General features: G+C 37.7%; 1 protein-coding gene across 1 annotated transcript in view; it reads right to left on the minus strand.

Annotated features, from left to right (window-relative positions):
* LOC106668015 (cadherin-related tumor suppressor) overlaps window positions 1-20,991 on the minus strand; it is a 300,741-nt gene that overhangs the window by 223,412 nt on the left and 56,338 nt on the right. The window contains exons 2-3 of the mRNA XM_014396378.2: window positions 19,229-19,280; window positions 4,383-9,699 (exon numbers count right to left, since the gene is read on the minus strand). Coding sequence (XP_014251864.1) covers window positions 4,383-9,548 — 5,166 coding nt within the window. The 5' untranslated portion in view covers window positions 9,549-9,699; window positions 19,229-19,280. The remainder of the gene's footprint in view (window positions 1-4,382; window positions 9,700-19,228; window positions 19,281-20,991) is intronic.

Genomic DNA, 20,991 nt, shown 5'->3' on the forward strand with positions numbered 1-20,991 from the left:
TTGTAACAGAAGACCTTTAGGAACGAAAGCAGCTTTTACCGTCAAAATCAACTCATGCAAGATATCGCTGCGACCTATTTGGACACACATTGCGGGGTTCCATCAAACCATACAGTATTAAGAGTATCCAATCATTCCTGTCATCAGAATTTGTTATCTTTATGCCACTAACTTTACTATCTGCATGACCTGAATATTCCTTTTGTGACCTGATTTCATCTCGCTCCCTTAAGTCCACTACTCTCGATCCAAGCCATCCGAAAGCCTCGATACCATGGAAAACCCAAAATTTGTGAGTACAACCATCGCATTCAACTTAACAACTTCCACGCGAGTCCCTAAGATATCAAATAAATGTATGGTATGGTATGGTAAAAAGGATACTAGTAAGCGGGGTTTGCGCTTCCCAGGCACTGCAGCCTTTTGGCTTGTAGTACCTTCCTAGTTCCTTAGTTCAGTGCATTAGACTCAATCCTTCTCCTTAGAAGTATCAGGTCATTGACTGTCGCTGCTGCAATTTGATTCCCTAAGTTTTTTTCGTATGTTAGGTTAAATCTCCATTGAACTGTTGCTTCGCTTTCGAAGATTATATGAGTGGCTGTTTTTTCCTCCTCATTATATAATCAGCAAATGGGATCATCGTTGTATATGCCCATGTTGTGTAGATGTTTTCTCAGATGCCAGTGACCGTTAGTAAAATAAATGTATACTTAATACTTCGAAATTTTGGAAAATTAGTTAGTAGAAGAAAAATAAGGATTATATTCAAACTGGAAAGAGAAGAGAGGGATAAAAGGCGATCAATTCCGATTCGTGAATTCGGAAAGGCAGGCAGACCAAAGTAAAACCGATAAGGAATATCGGTAATGTCCATTCCACAGAAAGGCCAACCTTGGCATGGATTTTTTCACCGACAAAAAAAAATAAAAATAAAATGAGGCTAAGAGGAGGTGTGGGAGCGGAGCGGGTGTCACCTGCTATCAGCTACTTGCAATTAGCCTCCTCCAAATACAGCGACACTAAAAGGACCAGATAGAAATGCATTTGCCTCCCGATACAAGCAAGCTCGACCACTCTAACCGCGGAATTGCTTTTTAATGTATCTCGAGCTTTTGTTTTTTCACCTCTTTATTTTTATTTCGAAGCTTTTTTCCTCTCTCTTTATCGTTCTTCCCCGGGACCGGACAGATATGTAAATCCGACAATTAAATGTAGAGTAATCCCAGGGGCTGACATCCAATTTGGATTTTTATTTGTTTTTATATACCTTTCTAAGCCCGAAAACACTTAATCCCTAGTGTGTTTAATTAACATATTTTATTAACCATCAGCGATAAACACGTTGACATAGACACGTATTCTTTATTCCTTTTCCTCGTTTTTGGTCGCCATCGGCGAATCGCGACGTCTTTTTTTTAAATCTGATTATTTTATGATAAGAAGTTTTTTTATTGGCGTCTAAAATGTCACTTCAACAATATCTTCTCGTACAAAGTGTAACAGTACAAAACGTTCGGATTAGCACGAGCTTAGATGACTTTGTGATTTTTTTTAAAATAAAATATTTTGGTTCAAATATAAGAAAAATTATCATACATTTAAAATATTATTTTAGGCAGTTTAGTCATTTCTGGTCTTTTTCGTAAGCTAATTATTTTGGTTCGTGAGACACGTTTCAGTTTCTCTGCGATCTGTAGATTTTTTTATTAAAATCGTTCTTTTTAATTATTCAAAAAAGCTAATTTTATAAATAAACAACAATTTTATGCAATGACTTTTCTGAAACAAGACGGATCCAGGCCGGCGTTCCGCAAGGGAGCCTTCTTGGTCCCGTCCTGTTAACTGTTTACACAGCTGACCTGCCCAACGCTTACAACCAACGCAAACGATAGAATTTACCTTTACTTAATCTAAAAACCTTGTTTTCTACTTTCATAGCACAATTTACGATGTAGAATAAATTAATGACTGTCTTTATTATTACGTTCTACCTAGAAAATTTCTAAAAATATTTTGGTTAAAAGTTTAATCACCATTAAAATTATATTAGAAATTAGAAACCATCGAATGCTAGCACTTACGTGATGGATTAAACGACAAGGAGGTCTCGAGGGAATAGTCGATTAAGACTTCGTGCGGATTTTCGGGATGAGAAAGAACTTTGACTACGTCTGAAGACTGGAAAGTTTGGATACTCTATATATTGGATAGTTTGGTGGAACCCCACAGTTGTGTATCTTTCCAAACAGGATAGTAAAGCCTAATCACATAGCAAAGAAATTAGACAAAGTCTAAAGACTGGAAGGAATGGTTACTATAAACATTGGATTGTTTATTGAAAACCCCAAAGTTCTACATCTGTCCAAACTGGATAGTAAGCTAGTGTCATAGTAAAGAACTTTGACAAACTCTAAAAACTAGAAAGATTGGGTAAAGTCTAAATATTGGATAGTTTATGGAACCCCACAGTTGTACATCTTTCCAACGTAGATAGTGAAGCTAGAGACTTCGTAAAGTGCTTTGACTGCCTGGCTTGGGAAGGATTGAATTTAGGAGATAAAATTACAGTATCGTCTGCGGAGGTTGTCAGGATGGTGTTGGGATATATTGGCAGTTCAGCAGTATACATTCTATAGATGATTGGACCAAGAATTGTAGTAACCGGCCTGGATTATTCTGACTTCGGAAAATTCGTTGCAATATCTCAATCTGAAGCAGCGTTCGGGTGGAAAAGATTTTAGGATGTGATAAGGCGTGGATAGGGACGGCTTCAACTTGAAGAAAACTTCCCTGTCAAACGCTTTCAAAAGACGTGACATGTCTAATACAGCACCTGAGTTCTCTGTACACTAAAGCAGAGAAGATAGTGTCAACAACTCCGAAACATTTCTGAATCGTGGAATGACGAGGACGGTAATTGACGTGTAGGAATGACATCAAAAATATCCAGCTGCTATATTTTTAAATTGATGTACTAAACTGGAATTAACGGCAAGGAGTTTGCCGAATTCAGACCGACCTGGCCGACGTCCTACAAGGGAGTATTCTTGATCCCATCCTATATACTATTTATGCTGACCTGCCTATACAGCCCAACACTATCCTTACAACCTACGCGAACGATGCTGTAATTCTATCTCCTACCTCCAATTCTACCCATAATATCCAGAAGAATGTCGAGGTCACTGAAGAATGGTGCAAAACGTACAGGTGAAATTGAACGAGGATAAATACACCCAAAAATAAACAGCCTTGTCCACATATACGCGTCAACAATAAAGAACTACCGACGTGTACAGTAGTAAAATACTAGGGCTATACTTGGAGGGTAGATTGACGTGAAATCCTCACACAAGACTAAATCAACTATTTGGACAAATACGAAGGACCAAAATCACACCTCACAATAAAAAAACAAACCATCGCTGCACTAAACAATACTTCGACCTATTTGGTCATACTGAGGACTGTGGGATATAACCAAACCATCTAACATCCAACGCATCCAAGCTTTCCAACCAAAAGTCCTCAGAAGAATTCTCTAAACTGCTTAGGACCAAAATCTCACCTAACGATAAAAACAACGCTGCACTAAACATTACTTCGACCTATTTGGACATACTGAGGACTGTAGGATATAACCAAGCCATCTAACATACAACGCATCCAAGCTTTCCAATCAAAAGTCCTCAGAAGAATTTTCTGAACTACTTAGGACCAAAACCACACCTAACAATAAAAACAACGTTTATTCCTTATAAAAATTTAGTTTATAAGAGCCAACATGAAAATTATAACCAACAAAATAGGATTTTTTTAGGTTATGTTGTTAAAGCCACATTTAAAGCTATTCTTGGAGAGTAGATTGACATGAAGTAAATACACAAGACTCGAACGACAAAAATAGACGATTTGGACAGCTACGAAGGTCCAAAACACTCATAACAACAAAGATAATTTACAAACGCTTAATTTCCTAGATATTTTTTAACAAGGAAGCAATCAAAGTGTACGACTAAACGCAAAGAACACTCGTTAACATGGGCCTTGTTGCCCATTCAGGAGCACCGTAAGGTACTTAAATCAAGTGTACAAACAGTTAATTTTATTTCAGTGTTTTTTAACTGTCTGGTGTTATAAATGTGCAAATATGCTTGTTGATCCGTTTCACTTTCCCTCCACAATAGGAAATGATAGCGAAGGATAAAGTCACGCGGTCCAATAAATTATGTTAGGTAAGTTTTATTTCATTTCTATAGGTCTTTTAGGGTCTTTTCTTTAATTTTTTTAAAATGAAGATTTAATCAAATATTCAGTTTTAAAGGCGTAACATGGATAATTGTAAGTGTTGTAAGTAAATAAAGTGAAGGTGTTTGGCTCACCTGTGTTGAAGAAGCCCTGGGCGAGGCAGAGTTGACTATTATCGCATAAACGGTGACGGTATAAAATTCTTGTCCAGCTTCTCTATCAAGTGGCACCGCCGTCGATAAGACACCGGATTTGGCGTCGATGTCGAACAGCCTCTCGCTTTGCCTTCCCCCGGACCCGGTCACGTTCGTCACGTAGTACTCGACCTCGTCGGAACCGGAGGCCAACGCGCGTACTGTCACTATGTTCGATCCCGGCCCTTCGTTTTCGTACACACTACCTCGAAGGGAGTCTTTTTCGAAGGACGGTCCTCCGCCCCCGGCGCAGATGATAGTTATGTAAGTATCGGTGGATTTTCTATCCGATTGGACCGCTTCGTCTGTCGCTTTGACCGCGATTTTGTACCTGGAATCAGGGTCAGAGATGTCCCTACGGAGAGTGACTGCCCCGGTGTTGCGGTTCAGTTGGAATAGATCGGTGTTTCCGGTGATGAGGTCGTAAGTGACCAGGCCGTTCGTGCTTGAATCTAGATCTGTAGCCTGCACGTTCATGATGAACTGGCCCTGCCTCCTGGGAGGTGTCAAGACGGCCGATGTCATAGAGACAAAATTCGGGGCGTTGTCGTTTACGTCTTCGACGATGACCGTGACAAGCTTTTCCGCTGAGAGTCGAGCCGTCTCCGGCTGTGCTTGGTCCGTGGCGACGACAGTCAGCCTGAAAGTGTCCACTATTTCCCGGTCGATCGGCAACCTCGTCCTGATCACGCCTGTCCTCTTGTCGATCTGGAAATGCAGTTTGCCCGGGTGGTTCGGGTCGTCCGGCTCCTGCTTCAGAATAGAATATGTGATTTCGCCGTTAGTGCCCGAATCGGGGTCTTCCGCCGTGACGGTCACAATCGGCGTGTTTTCCGCGATTCTTTCCTTAATCTGTCTGACGATGGCGGTGTTTGTGAAGAACGGAGGGTTATCATTACAGTCTTCAACGTTCACCGTAAATAACAGAGTAGTCGACAGCCGGGGATTACCTCCGTCGGAAGCTGTTATATTTAGTATGTAAGAATTAAGTTCTTCGTAGTCGAGTTGTTTATGGAGGTAAAGAGAACCGGTAGTGGGATCGACATGGAACGTATCTCGCCGGTTTCCCGTCCCTATTGAAAATAACACTTCGCTGTTCATGCCCAAATCGGCGTCTGTCGCACGAAATTGAATCAATTCCGTGTTCACCGGTGTATTTTCGAGAACGCTGATCTTGTAGTCGGTCTGTGTGAATTCTGGCGCGTTGTCGTTTTCGTCTAGGACGTCGACGACGATAGTAGCCGTCGAACTGAGCCTGGACGATATCGCCGCGTCGTGAGCTACGACTGTCAACGAATATCTCGATTTAGTCTCCCTGTCTAGTAATTTTGCTATTGAAATTTGCCCCGTAGCTTCGTCGATTGTAAATTTTCCTTCTTCGTTTCCTTCGGACAACGTATAAAAAACGTCTCCGTTCAGGCCATCGTCTGCGTCGTCTGTAAAAACCCGTATCACCTGTGTTCCGATATTTGACCCTTCTGAAATTTGAACTTTATAAGGCGTTCGCAGGAATTCAGGCGCGTTATCGTTCACGTCGATTATGTAAACATTAACAGTGGCCTTGTCTTTTAATCTGGTGATGCCGTTATCGGTCACAGTAGCTTCCAAACTTATAAAGTCTTGACCAGTCCTTTCAATCAGTTCTTCCCTGTCGAACACATGGAGAGTTTTGATAAAACCGTTTTTCGGGTCGATCGCGAAGTCGGATTTTGTAAAAGAAAACGTCAGTTCCGCGTTTCTTCCGATGTCGTTATCCACGGCCGTCAATTTTCCGACGAAAGAATCCGCCGGTTCGTTTTCCCTGATTTGAAATTTGAAAGTGGAATTGGTGAACTCGGGTTTGTTGTCGTTCTCGTCGATCACGTGAATTACGACCGGCACAGTTGAACTTCTAGGCGGTGTACCGTGATCACTCGCCCTCACGGTGAGAGAATAGTAATCTCGATCTTCACGATCCAACGGGCTTTTCACATAAACATACCCATCGGGGAAAACTCCAAATTTGCCTTCGTTGTTACCTTCGATGATTTTGTAAGAGACTAACCCGTTGGATCCCAAATCGGCATCGGTAGCCGCTAGGGCGAAAAACCTTTCGTTTACCGACGTGGATTCGAGAAGGGACGTTTCGTACGACGTGTGATCGAATACAGGAGTATGATCGTTGACGTCTTCGATTGTTATGATGACTAGATGTCGAGAGGACAAAGGAGGAGATCCCGAATCCGTGGCGGTGATTTCAACGGATAATTGAGTCCCCGGCTCGCCTCGGATCGGTCTATTTAAATAAACAACTCCCGTATTTTCCACTATTCTGAAATGATTATCGGAATTTGAGCTTAGATTAAATGTGATTCTGCTGTTTGCTCCTGAATCGCCGTCACGAGCCACTGCGAGATAAACCTCCTGGCCGACGGCAGCGTTTTCGGCGAGGGTGATTTTGTCGTTGTCCCTCGAAAAAACTGGTGAGTTGTCGTTTTCGTCCAAAATTGTAATGTTCACCGTACATTTTCCATAAGATAGACCGGAACGTGCTGCTACCGTCAAGCTGTACAAAGGAGTCAGCTCTCTGTCGATCCTATTCGCAGTTGTTATAACGCCCGTTCTTTCGTCGATTTTGAACGTTTTTAACTCATCACCGTACACGATGGAATATCTTATGTGATTTTTCTGCGGGTGGCTGACCTGAACTTTTCCTACGTTTCTGCCGATAATCGGCTCTTTTTTCTCGTGATCTTCCATTATGCTGAATGCGAACGCTCCGTATGAATCGAATTCCAATTCTTCCGCTTGGCTTTCCTTTATAATTTCCACAATAGCGTCTTCTACGGCCTTCCTGCCGCCTTTGTCCTTAGCGGACACCCTCAGTTTGAACAAAGCCTGTTGCGATTTTCCTAAAAACTGTTTTAAAGATATAACTCCGGTGTTTTCGTCGATTTGAAACATTCCTGAACTTCCTTCTTCGACGTTGAACCTTATTACTGCGTTCTCTCCTTCGTCGCGATCTTTAGCCGTAACTCGAAGTAGAGAAGTTCCGATCGGGTGATTTTCGTTCACGAGTACAAAATATTGTTGGGGATAAAATTCCGGGCTGTTGTCATTGACGTCGTCGACTTTGATCAAAACTGTCGCAGTCGAAGATTGAGGTGGTGTACCTTGATCTTTGGCTATGACCCTAATTTCATACCGTGATTCTCTTTCTCTGTCTAATTTGGTGTTAGTCGTGAGTTTTCCTGTCAAAGAGTTGAGGGTGAACATTCCAGGGTAACGCTGCTGGACGTCGGAGTGTAAAGAATATGTGACAGTGCCGTTCGTCCCTTGATCGTGATCTTCGGCAGTCAGCATAGCGACTAGGGTTTGAGCAGGTTTGCTTTCCAATAAATTCACGTTTATCACTTCTTGGTTGAAAGAAGGTTTTTCGTCGTTTTCGTCTAAAATAATTACTTTTAAATGCGTGTAGGCCCATTTTGGATTCGGGCCGCCGTCTCTTGCGGAAATTTTCAACTCTACGGTTCCCTGAACTTCCCTGTCCAGGGGGGATTTCGTCGTGATGAGACCAGAGTTTGTGTCGATTTCGAACCATTGATTGTCATTTCCTGAGACAAAAGCGTAATAGATCTGGGCGTTCACGCCTGAATCTTCATCGGTGGCCGTTATTCCAGCGACGTAACTACCGGGCGGGGCCAACTCGCTCAATATCGCAGAATATTCGGTTTTTTCAAAAACGGGTTCGTGATCGTTCACGTCGTTCACTTTTATTATTAAAAACGCTCTGTCTGTTCTGGGAGGAGACCCTTTATCTGTAGCGACTATCGTTAAATTGTACTTGTTTATATGCTCTCTGTCCAGCACTCCGTTTACTCTCACGATATGAAAAGTTTCACTGTACTCCAGGCTGAAATGGTTGAGCTCGTTTCCCGATTTTATTTCGACGTGGGTTTCCCCGTTTAATCCTTCGTCCAGGTCTTGTACGGATACAGCGGCCACGACGGAACCATTTGCGGCGTTCTCGTCCACAGTAGCGTAATCGACATTAGCCGGAAAAAAGTACTTAAACCTAATCGTAGGGTCATGATCGTTAGCGTCGACTAAGTTAACAGTGACATAAGTCCTTCCATCCTGCCTGGGCGAACCGTGATCTCTGGCGTAGACCGTAAACACACACGACTTGGGACACGAGCCCACAGTTTCCCCGCTCTGAATACACTTTTGATGGGGACAGTCTAAAAGTTCCGCTGTCGATATCACACCCGTTTCCGGATCCACTGTAAACTTCCTTTCACTTTCTGAGAGGTAATAAGTTATTTTAGAATTGTCGCCGACGTCGTTGTCCGTCGCCATCACTTGCAACACGCGAGTACCGGCCGGCACGCTCTCATTCAACGATACGTTGTAATCGCTGTGGTCGAATATCGGCGGATTGTCGTTGACGTCTAAAATCGTAACATTGACTAGGAGATAACCGAAACGGGGCGGAGAGCCTCCGTCCCTCGCGGAAATGTTCAGCTGGTACGAGGAACGTTCCTCTCTGTCCAAATCGCCGGTCGTCTGCAGGTGGAGGTACGAAGTCTCGCCGCTCGGATTCGCCGTCACTTCTAAGCGGAATTTGTCCTTCGCGTTACCGGCGACTATCCTGTAATCGTCCGACACCCCGTTCACACCGGAATCCCTGTCCTCCGCCGAGTCCAGGAGGACCCTCGTCCCCGCGACCGAGCTCTCCGAAAACGAGACGGCGATGCTCGGCTCAGGGAATTCCGGCGAATTGTCGTTCACGTCCAACACCAAGATACGCACTTCGATCGGGTAAGTCGGCTGGGAGGACAGGACGACCAAGTCGAAACGGTCCGTCGGCAGGGCTTCCCGGTCCAGGACGGTCGTCGTCCTTATCTCGCCCGTCGTACCGTTCATCGTGAATTCCGCAGGCGATTCGTTGAACCTGTACGTGAAGCCGGCTTTCGTCGGGATTGTGGCCACTTTGCTCCCTTTAGGCAGTCCTTCCTTGATCTCGTATTGGACCCGAGTTTCTACGGCCCTCGACTGCATCTGCCCCGGGACCTCGGAAGCGGCGCACAGCCCGACGGCCAGCAGTATGACACCGATCACCGTCATCGCGCTAACTCGCCATCACCACGTCCGACCCACACATCTCACTCGCACTCACTGACTCTGCACATCAACTAGACTCGTTCCGCCACCCCACTCCTTTCACCGCCCCTCTCACGCTAGGCACCGCAGATATTCAACATGGCTGACCCGAGATCTGAAACAAAAAATAAAGAATCATTCTTCACTTTGACCAAAATTTACATTTTTTTTATAACCATAAACAGAAGCATAAACATACTTAATAAATTCCTTCGTTCAAATAACACAGCTTCCTTTACATGGAACCATTATAATTATTTACTTAAACATAGATACAATCCAACTACTGAATATACAGGGTGACTGGCGATAAGTGTCGAAAATTTCAGGTGTTTCTACTCATCATATGCAACCCCTGACCAAATCTCAATCGTAAAGAAGTAATTTTCAACCCAGGTCCAATAAATTGCTTATAAACTTCAGAATTAGTGCCTGTAGAAAAATCTGGTTTAGGCTACATGAACATTATTTACATTGAAGAATTGATGGAAACATTTTGCCCGAAAATTTCAGAAAAAACAAAAATGTTGAAATTTTGAATTTTTCGAAATTGTTGGATTGGTAACTGTTATTAACTACAAACTCCTCGAGCTTTGCAAATTCCCTCAAAAGTTTTTTTACATGGAAATTTTGAGGGCTCAGTTAATATCATATTTTTTATCAGCATCTAATTTTTAAAAGACAAGTATAACGAAGGATATTAGCATTTTACATTTTATTATAAAGCTTACTTTTCAAAAACTAATGAAGTTTTTAAAATACTTTCTTTTAAAAGACATAACTTTTACACCGTCTATCTTACATATCACTTCTGAGTGCTAAGACATAAACTAATCAATTCAATTGCAATCCAAAGCTTTAATTTATCTTTTTAAATTTCTTAAATGTGAAGGCCAACTGTATGAAAAAATCCAATTTTAAATTACAAAATTTATTACCGTTATGAAATTCTGGCTCATGAGATTCACCTAGATCTATTACTGAATATTTAATGACTATCATCATCCTGACAAAACACAACAATTGCAACATTCAACATTTAATTGCCAATATTTATGAACTATGAATGTTTTATGATTACGTATACTTCGAAAGAAAAGTCTAATTAAATTAGTTTCGTAATGCGGAAACACTATGGTTTTTGAAACACTATGAGGAAACACTATGAAATTTTTATAGATTTTTTATTTTACAACAGGGAAATTTTAATGACTAAATTGTCATTTTTTTAAGTGAATTCATTACTTATTTAAATATTTATTTGGTCTTTTCGGGAATTTATACCTCCTCATCAGAATCTACATTTTAAAAAGACAGAAAGGCTATTATTATTTTACATTTTATTATAAAGCTTCCATTTAAAAATGAAAAAAAAAATTTCTGTCGAAATTTTTCATTATAAAAAATATATCACTTTTAAAAGATATATCACTTTTTAAAATTATTAACTATTATTATCCTCGCATAGCTTAGCTTTGTTTCCCTTCTCATTGCTATAAATCTCTGAAAAACCCATTTTAAATTATAAAAATTTTTCCTGTTCTTTAAATAGAATTTCGAATTTTTGTTCTTTAATTTAATCATTTGCCATAGGCTTGTGTGGCCAATAATAATAATAATTATAATAATATAGTCAGACTAGCAACAGTCTCATCGTTGTCCTTTTATTATTCCATTAAAATATTATAAATATAATAATACTACTTAACAAAATTAATAAAACAAAACACAATAACACTTTTCCTTTATATATTTTTTTTGTTTTGAGCGGGCTACCTTTTCTTTTTTAATTGCTAAAATAATAATTAATATAACTAATTTATATTAGCAATTATCTTTAACATACTCATATTAAATGGATATTCTTCTAATATTATAAAATAAATGTGGTTTAAAATATTTCAATTCCTTTATATTGATATTAACAATATATCAGAAAAATAATCAGAAATTTTAAAAACATGGAGTCGATTATATAAAATTTGACTTTAAAACACAACCTAAAATATTATATACCCAATAAAAGATACTAGAAAGATAAACAACAAATATATAATTTATTCAATTAATTATGATAATCGTGATAATACATATAATCAGTTAAACAAAAAAGCGGTTTAAAGAACGTAAAGAATTATAGCATTGATATAAAATAAACACGATCAAAACATACACCTAATGTAAAAAAGAACACACACACAAATCTTAGAATGGATATATATATTTTTTTAAATAATTAAAAAACTTTAAATAAAAAATTGATTATAACCAAATATCTCTATTATATTCCGATATTAAAAAAATCAAGAAATTATTGAAAAATAAAGAATATAAAATCTATTTAAAAATATACACAAATAAAAAATCCAATAGTTTAAATTTTGGCGAGAACTCTTAAAACAATTAATTTTATTTTTATTTTAAAAATACAAATAGGGCTTTATTACCTCTCACATTCACTTATATTAGAAATAAATTATGTTTAATAAACATAATAAAATAATAATAACAGCAAAAATAATAGTAAAACATATAATAAAATATACAACACCATATTATGAAAAAAAAGCAGAAAGAGGAAAAAAAGGAAATGGGGAAAAAGAAAAGGAAGAGGGATGAAAAAGAGTTTATTCGTGTCGCACATTTTAAAAAGTCAAGACTGATGAGGCGAGGCGGATGCCCCCGAAATCTATCTCTTAAATGAAACAAGTAAAAAGCTCATTGATTAGTTCCAACACATCCTAAAAGAAGTTTAAAAAAATCCGAATAAGAAAATTGGAGTAAATTACAGGTGCAAAATATTCATATCTATTTTAAGAGAAACTGTGTATAATGAAAAACCTTTTTTTTAAATAATAAAATGTAAAATACTATATCCTTTCTGTTTTTTAAAAATGCAGATGAAGACGATGGATGTAAATTCCCGAAAAGTCGAAATAAATTTTTAAGTAAGTAATGAATTTACTTAAAAAATGGCAATTTAGTCTTTAAAATTTCCATGTTGTAAAAAAAGCGGTTAAAATATTAATAGTGTTTCAAGATAACCAAAACTAATTTAATTAAACTTTTCATTTGAAGTAGTAATCATAAAACATTCATAGTTCATAAATATTGGTAATTAAATGATGAATGTTGTAATTGTTGTGTTTTGTCAGCATGATAGTCATTAAATATTTAATAATAGATCTGGATGAAACTCATGAGTCAGAATTTCAGAATAGTGGTAAAGGACTGTATTGAAATTACAGGATGTAGGAAAAAGGCCGAATACAGACGATTTGAATAATCCAGTCTTCGTTCCGACGGATGACGAATCCCTCCATTTTATCTTCTTCCTTTGGAGATTTCCTCTATAAAAATTCTTCGGTTGAAGAACGGAAATCAACTGGGAAATAATCATTTACACCGGGCGATAAATACCCAAGGCGGTAAATTTTTAATAGATTGAGGTGTGAGAACGATTGGGACGGTTTCTGACGGCCCCTTTCTTCCTTTAGAATGCCATTGTTAAAGCCGCCTTTTCAGATGTCACTCACACAGCCAAGGAGCATTTAGCCCGTTTTAACATAAGGTTCACCTCGTCGAAAATTAAACAGCCCGCAACGGTCAGAGAACTTTTTTTTTCAAAGTAGTCCTACAAGATCTAAACCTCAAGATGTACATATTCAGGGTGTGTAATATACTGCGCCCTTTAAGAGCTATTGTTTCCCTCGATTTGTTCCTATAGCACACCGGTTAGTCCTAGTTCATCAAGCATTTTGACCAGTAGGCTCAATTTCGGTTGAATTTCTTCTACGGTTCTACGGTCGTATATCACAAAAGAACTGCGGGCAATATGTATTGTTAGTGGGTGACCTCGAGCCTCCTCTGCTTCTTTGCAGAATCTGCAATTGTCGTGTTGGGTTAAAGCAACCTTCTTCAGATGCCCATTCACACTGCAGCAAGAATCCTGTCATTATTCGAAGTTTTTCCTGCTTCCATTGAAGCAATCTGCTGTTTCTTTCTTTCCAAAATTTGCTAGAAGGATTTCGGATTGTTTATATCCAATTGAGTGAATTTTACGATTGCTTCATTTTCAATTTGACTGAGATACTCATTGGTAGTGTGAATCCCTTTGCAACAAAAATCTCAGGATCTATCAGCGCTTTTTCCTCGTTGCCCTCTACTCCCACATTTCCTGGGATCCAGCAGGGGATGGCTTTATTTGGATTACGTAACCAATTTAGTTTAGTTTGGCAATTCAGCACCATTTTTTGAGTTATTTAGGAAAAGTGCTTTGATGGGTGCTTGGTTATCTGATATGATAACTAAATCTTTTTTAAAAAGATAGTTCCTACTCGCAGCTAGCTGTTTTCAACGATCCGGATTTCAAGCTTCTAGCTCATCATCAGGTTGTAGAACTCCTAAGCTTGAAATCCGGATCATTGAAAACAGCTAGTTGTCAATAAGAACTTAAAAAAAAAGATTGAACAACGCACTTCCATTTATCATTTCTACGATAGCTAAATAATTGTTTTTGTATCCTTTGCTCAGGTTGAACTGTACATCTCTAAACTTCAAACGCCAGTTAAATTATTCAAATATGCTTTATGCTTAAAAATTCATATTTAAAAATAAATAAAACTTTGCTAAAGTTCAGAAAGCCAAAAGGCGCAAAAGAAAGAAATAAATGTCGCGTGCTGCAGGCCTTCGCCCTTGTTCCATCTCAAGTCAACAGGAAAATAGACTAAAAGTTAAACGGGCCTGATAAATCAATTTTCAATCTAGATTGTATATATAATGTAATTATCTTGTATATAGTTATCTATATAAATATAAATATATATAAAAAATATAAAAGTGGGATTCGGAGAAGTGAGAAAAACAGGACGCCAAATTGGTGTCAATATGGAAGCAAACTATAATCGTATATGATGGACGCCAGTATGATAGGAAAATGGAAGAAAGTGTATATCTGAAAAATATATATATCCAATTTGCGGTAATAAATGAATTCTGACCCGATTAGCGCTACCAATATAACTAAACAGAAAATCGGGAAAAGAAAAAAATTCGAAAATTGTCGTTCCTTCTGATAATCACCAGTTGGCTCCTGTAGCCTATTGATAGCTAGATTATATGTATCTGCAAATAAAAAATGTGATCAAACGTTGGTTATTTCGTTTTATTAAAAATATAGAACAAAGTTGAAATAATAAACGAATAATTCAATATTTATACAAAACCTCCCAAGATGAAAATTTTAGATTGGCGACAAAAAGATCAGTGTTACCAATACAGGGGATGAAACATTAAAGGAAAAACACTGCGCCCATACTAAACTCACGAAATTAGCTTTTTATAATTTGCTAAATTTGGTCTGGACCTGAGCCAAATGTTGAGAAAGAAAGAGTTAAGTAAGGTATGTTTATATGTCACAAGCATATATTCTATCAGAGTCCAACGTTTAAACCCTCCAGTAAGTCCTAGAGCAGTAGTTTGGACTACCTCGCAATATACATTAGTACCTTTGCAAAATTGGATTTAGACATATCTCCCCCAAATGGGAACACCATAAGTATTAATGGATTTATGCATAGCCTATAAGTTTTTTATTTTTACTGTCCATATACGAATGCTTATTAAACACAGTATAAAAGCACCTAAAGATTGTCCATGCTTTTAAGCATTTTTTCCAATATAGTAATTAAAATTGAGTCTGGAATACAGACAAATTCGACAGTATTCCACATTCTCAGCCCATGGTATTGGCGAATTATTTATTTTGATATAATTGACAATATGTTGTCTGCATTAAGAATTGCCTCCATCTTGCTGTCATTTTTGATTCTCCATTTTTCAAAATGTTTAAAACACCTATCTATAATTACCGATCATTTTCTGCAGACAGAATCAATCCTGTAAGAGGATCTTCTTATAAAGGCAGACCATCAAAGAGGGCCAGTACGATGTTGATTTTAGCTTGCAAAGGTCTTTTATAAACATGTTAAATAATGTCGGTCCAAGAACAGAACCTTGGGGAACCACAAGTTTTATACTTACTAATAGTGACCTTATTAATCTTATGCCATTGATGTAAACAAAGAATTTCCTGTTAATTAATAATAAATAATTAAACGTGTTAGTTACTTAAGATTAATTATGCTTTACGTTTGATACACAAACACGCGAAATTGAGCAAAAAACTAATTCATTTTTGTAAATCTTTGTTGTTTTATGGTAAAAAGGAGAAGTACAAAGAAAAATCCGTCTACAAAACAAGGTCCGTTTAAATTATCTACAAACTTATACTTATCACGTATCACCCGTGTTGAATATTATTTACATATATTCAGCATACCAATTATGCCTACAAGAAAGACTACTTTCTTAAAAAAATGAAAATTCTTCAAAGGAAAAAAATGTAAATTTGGTCTTGGCCCGAGAGTAAATTTTTGAGCCCGTTTTTGGTCTAATTGTTAGGTTCTCCCGCTATAGATCAATTTGATCAATAGCGAACCCATTATGCATTTAATTTTGAGGTAAACTATAGCGACTTGAAAACCGAGACGGCGCTTATCATAAATTATGCTTAGGGAAAAACGGTGGGAACATCCAGTCGGCCACTCCCTGATGCACTAAATAAATCTTCAGTATTATTACCTCCTGTCATATTGTGAAAAGTTAAGGAGATTGCAAAACAGGTGTTGTCTACAACATTTAAGGACCGATCACAACAAGAACAAACAGAAATTATGCACATCACAAATAAGTTGTCTATGTTGTTTAACTATTTTCCTTTTAAAAAAACATATGTAAATGTGTGTTTTAAAGAGAACTACTTCCTCTTTAAATGTCAGAACGCACCACTTAATCCAAATTGTTTTACTTTAGAATCAACACTTATGTTTACATTTTTACTATTTTTCAGATAAGATAGTGACATTAATATATTCTTATGAAACCTTTCTAGCCCAAAATTGCCTCGGAACAACAGCAAAAGCAAGTTTTTTAAAGCTTAGCTATTCCTAAGAATTTAGAGCGGTCGCCGTGTTTTTCCAGCTCTGTTTCTGCCCGTGTATTGGCAGCACTGAATTATTTGGCGCCAATCTAAAATCTCCAACTTGGAATATTCTATTTCAACATGGCACTTCACCTCTCTATCGATTGGTATATTTGCCAAGCATAAAAAATTTCATTTTCAGTTTCTAATTTACCCTTTCTTGCCCGAAGTTGCATCAGGGCAATACCAACTTTAGCAATTTTGTTTGAGGTTAGCAGGAAATCCCGTGAATTTAGGGAGGTGCAGTGTTATTTCTGTCCTGCTTCTGCACATGTGTATTGGCAACACTGAATTATTTGGCGCCAATCTAAACTCTCCAACTTGGAGTCTTCTATCTAACGTGGCTCTTCATCCGGCCATTGCATCTTGTATCGAATGATAAATTTGCCAAACATAAACATTTTCATATCCAGTTTCTAATTTAACCCTTTTTTGCCACAGTTGTTTCAGAACAATGCCAACTTTATCAATTTCGTTTGAGGTTAGGAGGAAATCCAGTGAAGTTAGGGCGGGAAGTATTGGCAAAACTGATTTTTTTGGCACCAATCTACACTCGACAAACTTTTCGGAATTTCCCACTAACCTTTTAATAAAATTTCCAATGTTAGTCTTGCTCTAGCAACATTGGGTCATAAAGGGTTAAACAATTTCTAAACCCTTTCATATTTTTTTTAATTGTTCCCTCGAGATAGATCTTAGAAAAAATCCGAACATTTAACGGCTTCTAATTAAATAGGTACACGAGGCTATAAAACAGTATTAAACTATGCATATATTAATTTTATGATTTTAACTTAATAAGGAGATGAATAATGAACTTTATGATTATGTTGTGTTAAACTCATGCACGTCATAATTAGCTCTTTGAATATGTAGTAATCCAACGTACAAGGTATTTAACTTGATAAATTTTAAAAAAATCATTTCATTCATCATGAAATAAATTTCTTAAATTATCTGGCTATTTTTTCGGTCAACGAATGAATTATTTCAAGAGCCTTTTCTGATTTATGTTCAGCTTGGAAAAATATTCATAAATAAAATGTCTAATTTTAAAGGAAGTGGCAGCATTATGCTGTGAGGTTGACTAGATAAAAATAAAAATGTCGACCTACTCAGTGAAAATTTATCAGATATTGGTTAGGACATATGCCACATCATTTTATGCCAAATATTGAAGATTGTGCCCGAGAGATCAAAGACCTGGTTATTATCAACAAGGGATAGCCATCTATTTGGAGATGCAGCCGGCATAGTAGAAGCTACTACTCCAATGGTAGTAAGGTTCAAAGCCATTTAGGACTGCATTAACCCCTGTCAAACCGCAAAATCACCCTTGTTTGGATACCTGGACATGCAGGACAGAGTGTCAATGAGGAGGACGACAAATTTGCTAAGGAAAGTTTGGTCAAGCCCTGAGCTCTTTTCCGGCATACCAAATTGCCAAACTCTATCAGACAATGGGTTATGAATAAGTCCTAGGTTCACACCATGGGTCACCGTAGAATCTAAGGGCAGAACTAGTATATCTAGAACGTGCTAGGACTAGAATCATCGGACACAGAGTCTGTGACTATTGGACCCCCCAATCAAAACCTAGTTTTACCAACTAAATAAAATCAATATACCAGGTGATAATATAATGGTAGTAAAGTTATGAGTCTGATTAATCCTCGTCAGGCATCGAGGAAAATCGCAAAATAACCTTTGTTTTGATACCAGAAAATAAAGGTCAGAGGGGCAACAAGGAGGACGATAAGTTAGCCAAGGAACTTTGCTCGGTACACTTACCAGACATCACCCATTTTTAGGCATAGTAATTTGTCATAATCCATCAGACAATGAGTTAAGAATAGGTCCTCGGTTCATTTGGAATGTATTTCAGAAGATCGGCTTGCGAAAGAGGTCCATTTAAGAACTATCGCAGACCTACTATCTTGGACGTGTTGGGACTAGGTTCGTTGACTGGTCGCCAGGGAACATCAAAGGGGAAGATCAAAACCTGGCTATTATCAACTAAATAAAAGCCAACTACTAGGACAGCCAGGCTGTAGAATAGCGATAGTAAAGTCCAAAGTCTTTTAGGATCGCATTAAGACTCTGACCAGGCTGTGGGGCAAATAACAAAATCACCGTTTGGTAATCAGGGCATACAGGACCGAGTGGTAATAAGGAGAATGATAAATTAGCGAAGGAAAATTTGATCGAGATTTCTCTGAGCTCTTATGCGGATTAGCAAATAAACAAAATTCATGAAACAATGGGTTAATGATTTCTTGATTCAATCGGATTGAACTATAAAACAGGGACCTGCGATAAAGTTCATTAAAGACCATAACTGAAACTAACGACAGAACTACGAAACCTGAGACATGTTATGACTGGAATAATAGTAAGTTTGGTCCAGAATTTGCAAGCATATTGACTAATAGCTTGAGCAACAGAAACAACGCAGGCATTGTCATGTAGGAGAGACAGCATGTTCTCTGGAGAACGTACAACAGACCAATATTGGTAGTAACGATGTCTTTTAACCTTAACCAAAATGACATGGCAATACAATAAAAATAAACTATTATTAATTAATTAAGACTTTACTTACAACTTTCAGACATGTTGTCCCATGCAAGAAAACTGCTTCATACGCTGGCAACCTAAAACATAAAAAAATCCAGAAATTAAAATTTTTCTTGTTATTCAAATATAATATTCACTTAGAAAATAATAACAATATTGTAAAAATCATAAACAATATTGAATTAAACAGCTGTGATCATCGCCAGCCCTTTGTGTGTTGGACGTCTTTCGCGCGTATTTTTCAACAGCCATCTTGATCTGTTACTTACGCTAAGTCGACATAATTAATGCCAGCCTCATATTTGTAGTTCATGTTGTCATAAAAACATATAAACATAGATGTCAATAAACATTCTCGCTTATAAATTACTTTTACTCTCCAGGCGTCACACAATCACCCCAGAATACTCGATATTCTTCGGGGTGGTGTTAAGTAAACCCTTCCTTTCACGCTAATAAATTACATCATTCAAACAAATTCACACAAATACAACACCCGGTGCCAGGCAGGATTTCGGAAAAAATATTCCGCTGTGGATAATATTTTTAGTTTAACTAACATTATAAAATTGAAATTATCTGTAAAACGTAGAAAAGTTTACTGCTGCTCTGTTGATTTTAAGTCGGCGTTCGATTCGCCAAGCAGAATGGCCATTTTCTATAAACTGTATAATTATGGGATCTTCAGTAAGTTTATCGAGATATTAAAGCCGTTGTATAGTGGGACAAAGAGGTGTGTGTGGTGTATGGGAGAGGTCACAAGTACCTTTGAAACTAGAGTAGGTGTAAGGCAGGGTTGTCTGCTTTCCCCTCTTCTGTTCTCGCTGTTTATTAACGATTTACCCGAGTTTTTGGGTGGCGGTCTGTTTGTCGAAGCATCAAATGTAAACTGTTTTATGTATGCAGATGATGTAGTTTTGATGAGTACTGAACCGGTTCAACTTCAAAAGATGTTAAACAGGTTGGGAGAATACTGCCGAATGTGGAATTTGTCAGTAAATTTGAATAAAACTAAGATTATGGTGTTTAGAAATGGCGGTAGAAGAATCAAAGAATGAACGATGTTTTTTAGAAAATGAAAGAATAGAGGTAGTAAAAGAGTACAAATATTTAGGTGTAACGTTGACTCCTCTACTTTCCTTCAATATGCACTTGGCCAATAAACTTATGGTTGCTAAACAAGGATTGAATATAACCTGGAACGTTATTCTCAATAGCGGAGATTTTCCTCTAAAAAGTAAATTTAAAGTTTTTAATTCCGTCTCTAGGTCTATGATGTGTTATGCGTCACAAGTATGGGGCTACCATCAGTATGAAGTGGTAGAAAAACTTCTTTGTTTTTTTATTAAGAAGTTGTTTGGCGCTCCCTATTATACACCAAGTTATTTTCTTTATTTGGAATTAGGCTTCAGACCTTTGTTTGTGTATACGTTGAGGAGTCATTTAAATTATATACAGCGGGTTTTGGGTCTGAAACAAGATCGTTTGCCCTACCTCCTTGCTCAGGAGATAATAAAAAAAAACATTTTTTGGTTTAAAGAATTGGAAGTGTTGTCTTCCGGACTGAACTGTAGTTCTCGTATAAATTTTACAGATGCGAAATATTTCAAAATTTGGGCAGTACAATTATTACAGGCAGAAGAAACTCATCATAAAGAAGAATGTTTTAGAAAAGTGCAATATTCTACTTACCATTAAATATACAAAAAATTGAACTTCGATCTTGGAGACAATTACTTTTATAAGGAATACAACTGGAATTTGATCAAGGTTTTTTTTCGCGCGAGA

The sequence above is a fragment of the Cimex lectularius genome, unplaced genomic scaffold (assembly GCF_000648675.2).
Source record: "Cimex lectularius strain Harlan isolate CLEC.00 unplaced genomic scaffold, Clec_2.1 scaffold88, whole genome shotgun sequence".
NCBI classification, from domain to species: Eukaryota; Metazoa; Arthropoda; class Insecta; order Hemiptera; family Cimicidae; genus Cimex; species Cimex lectularius.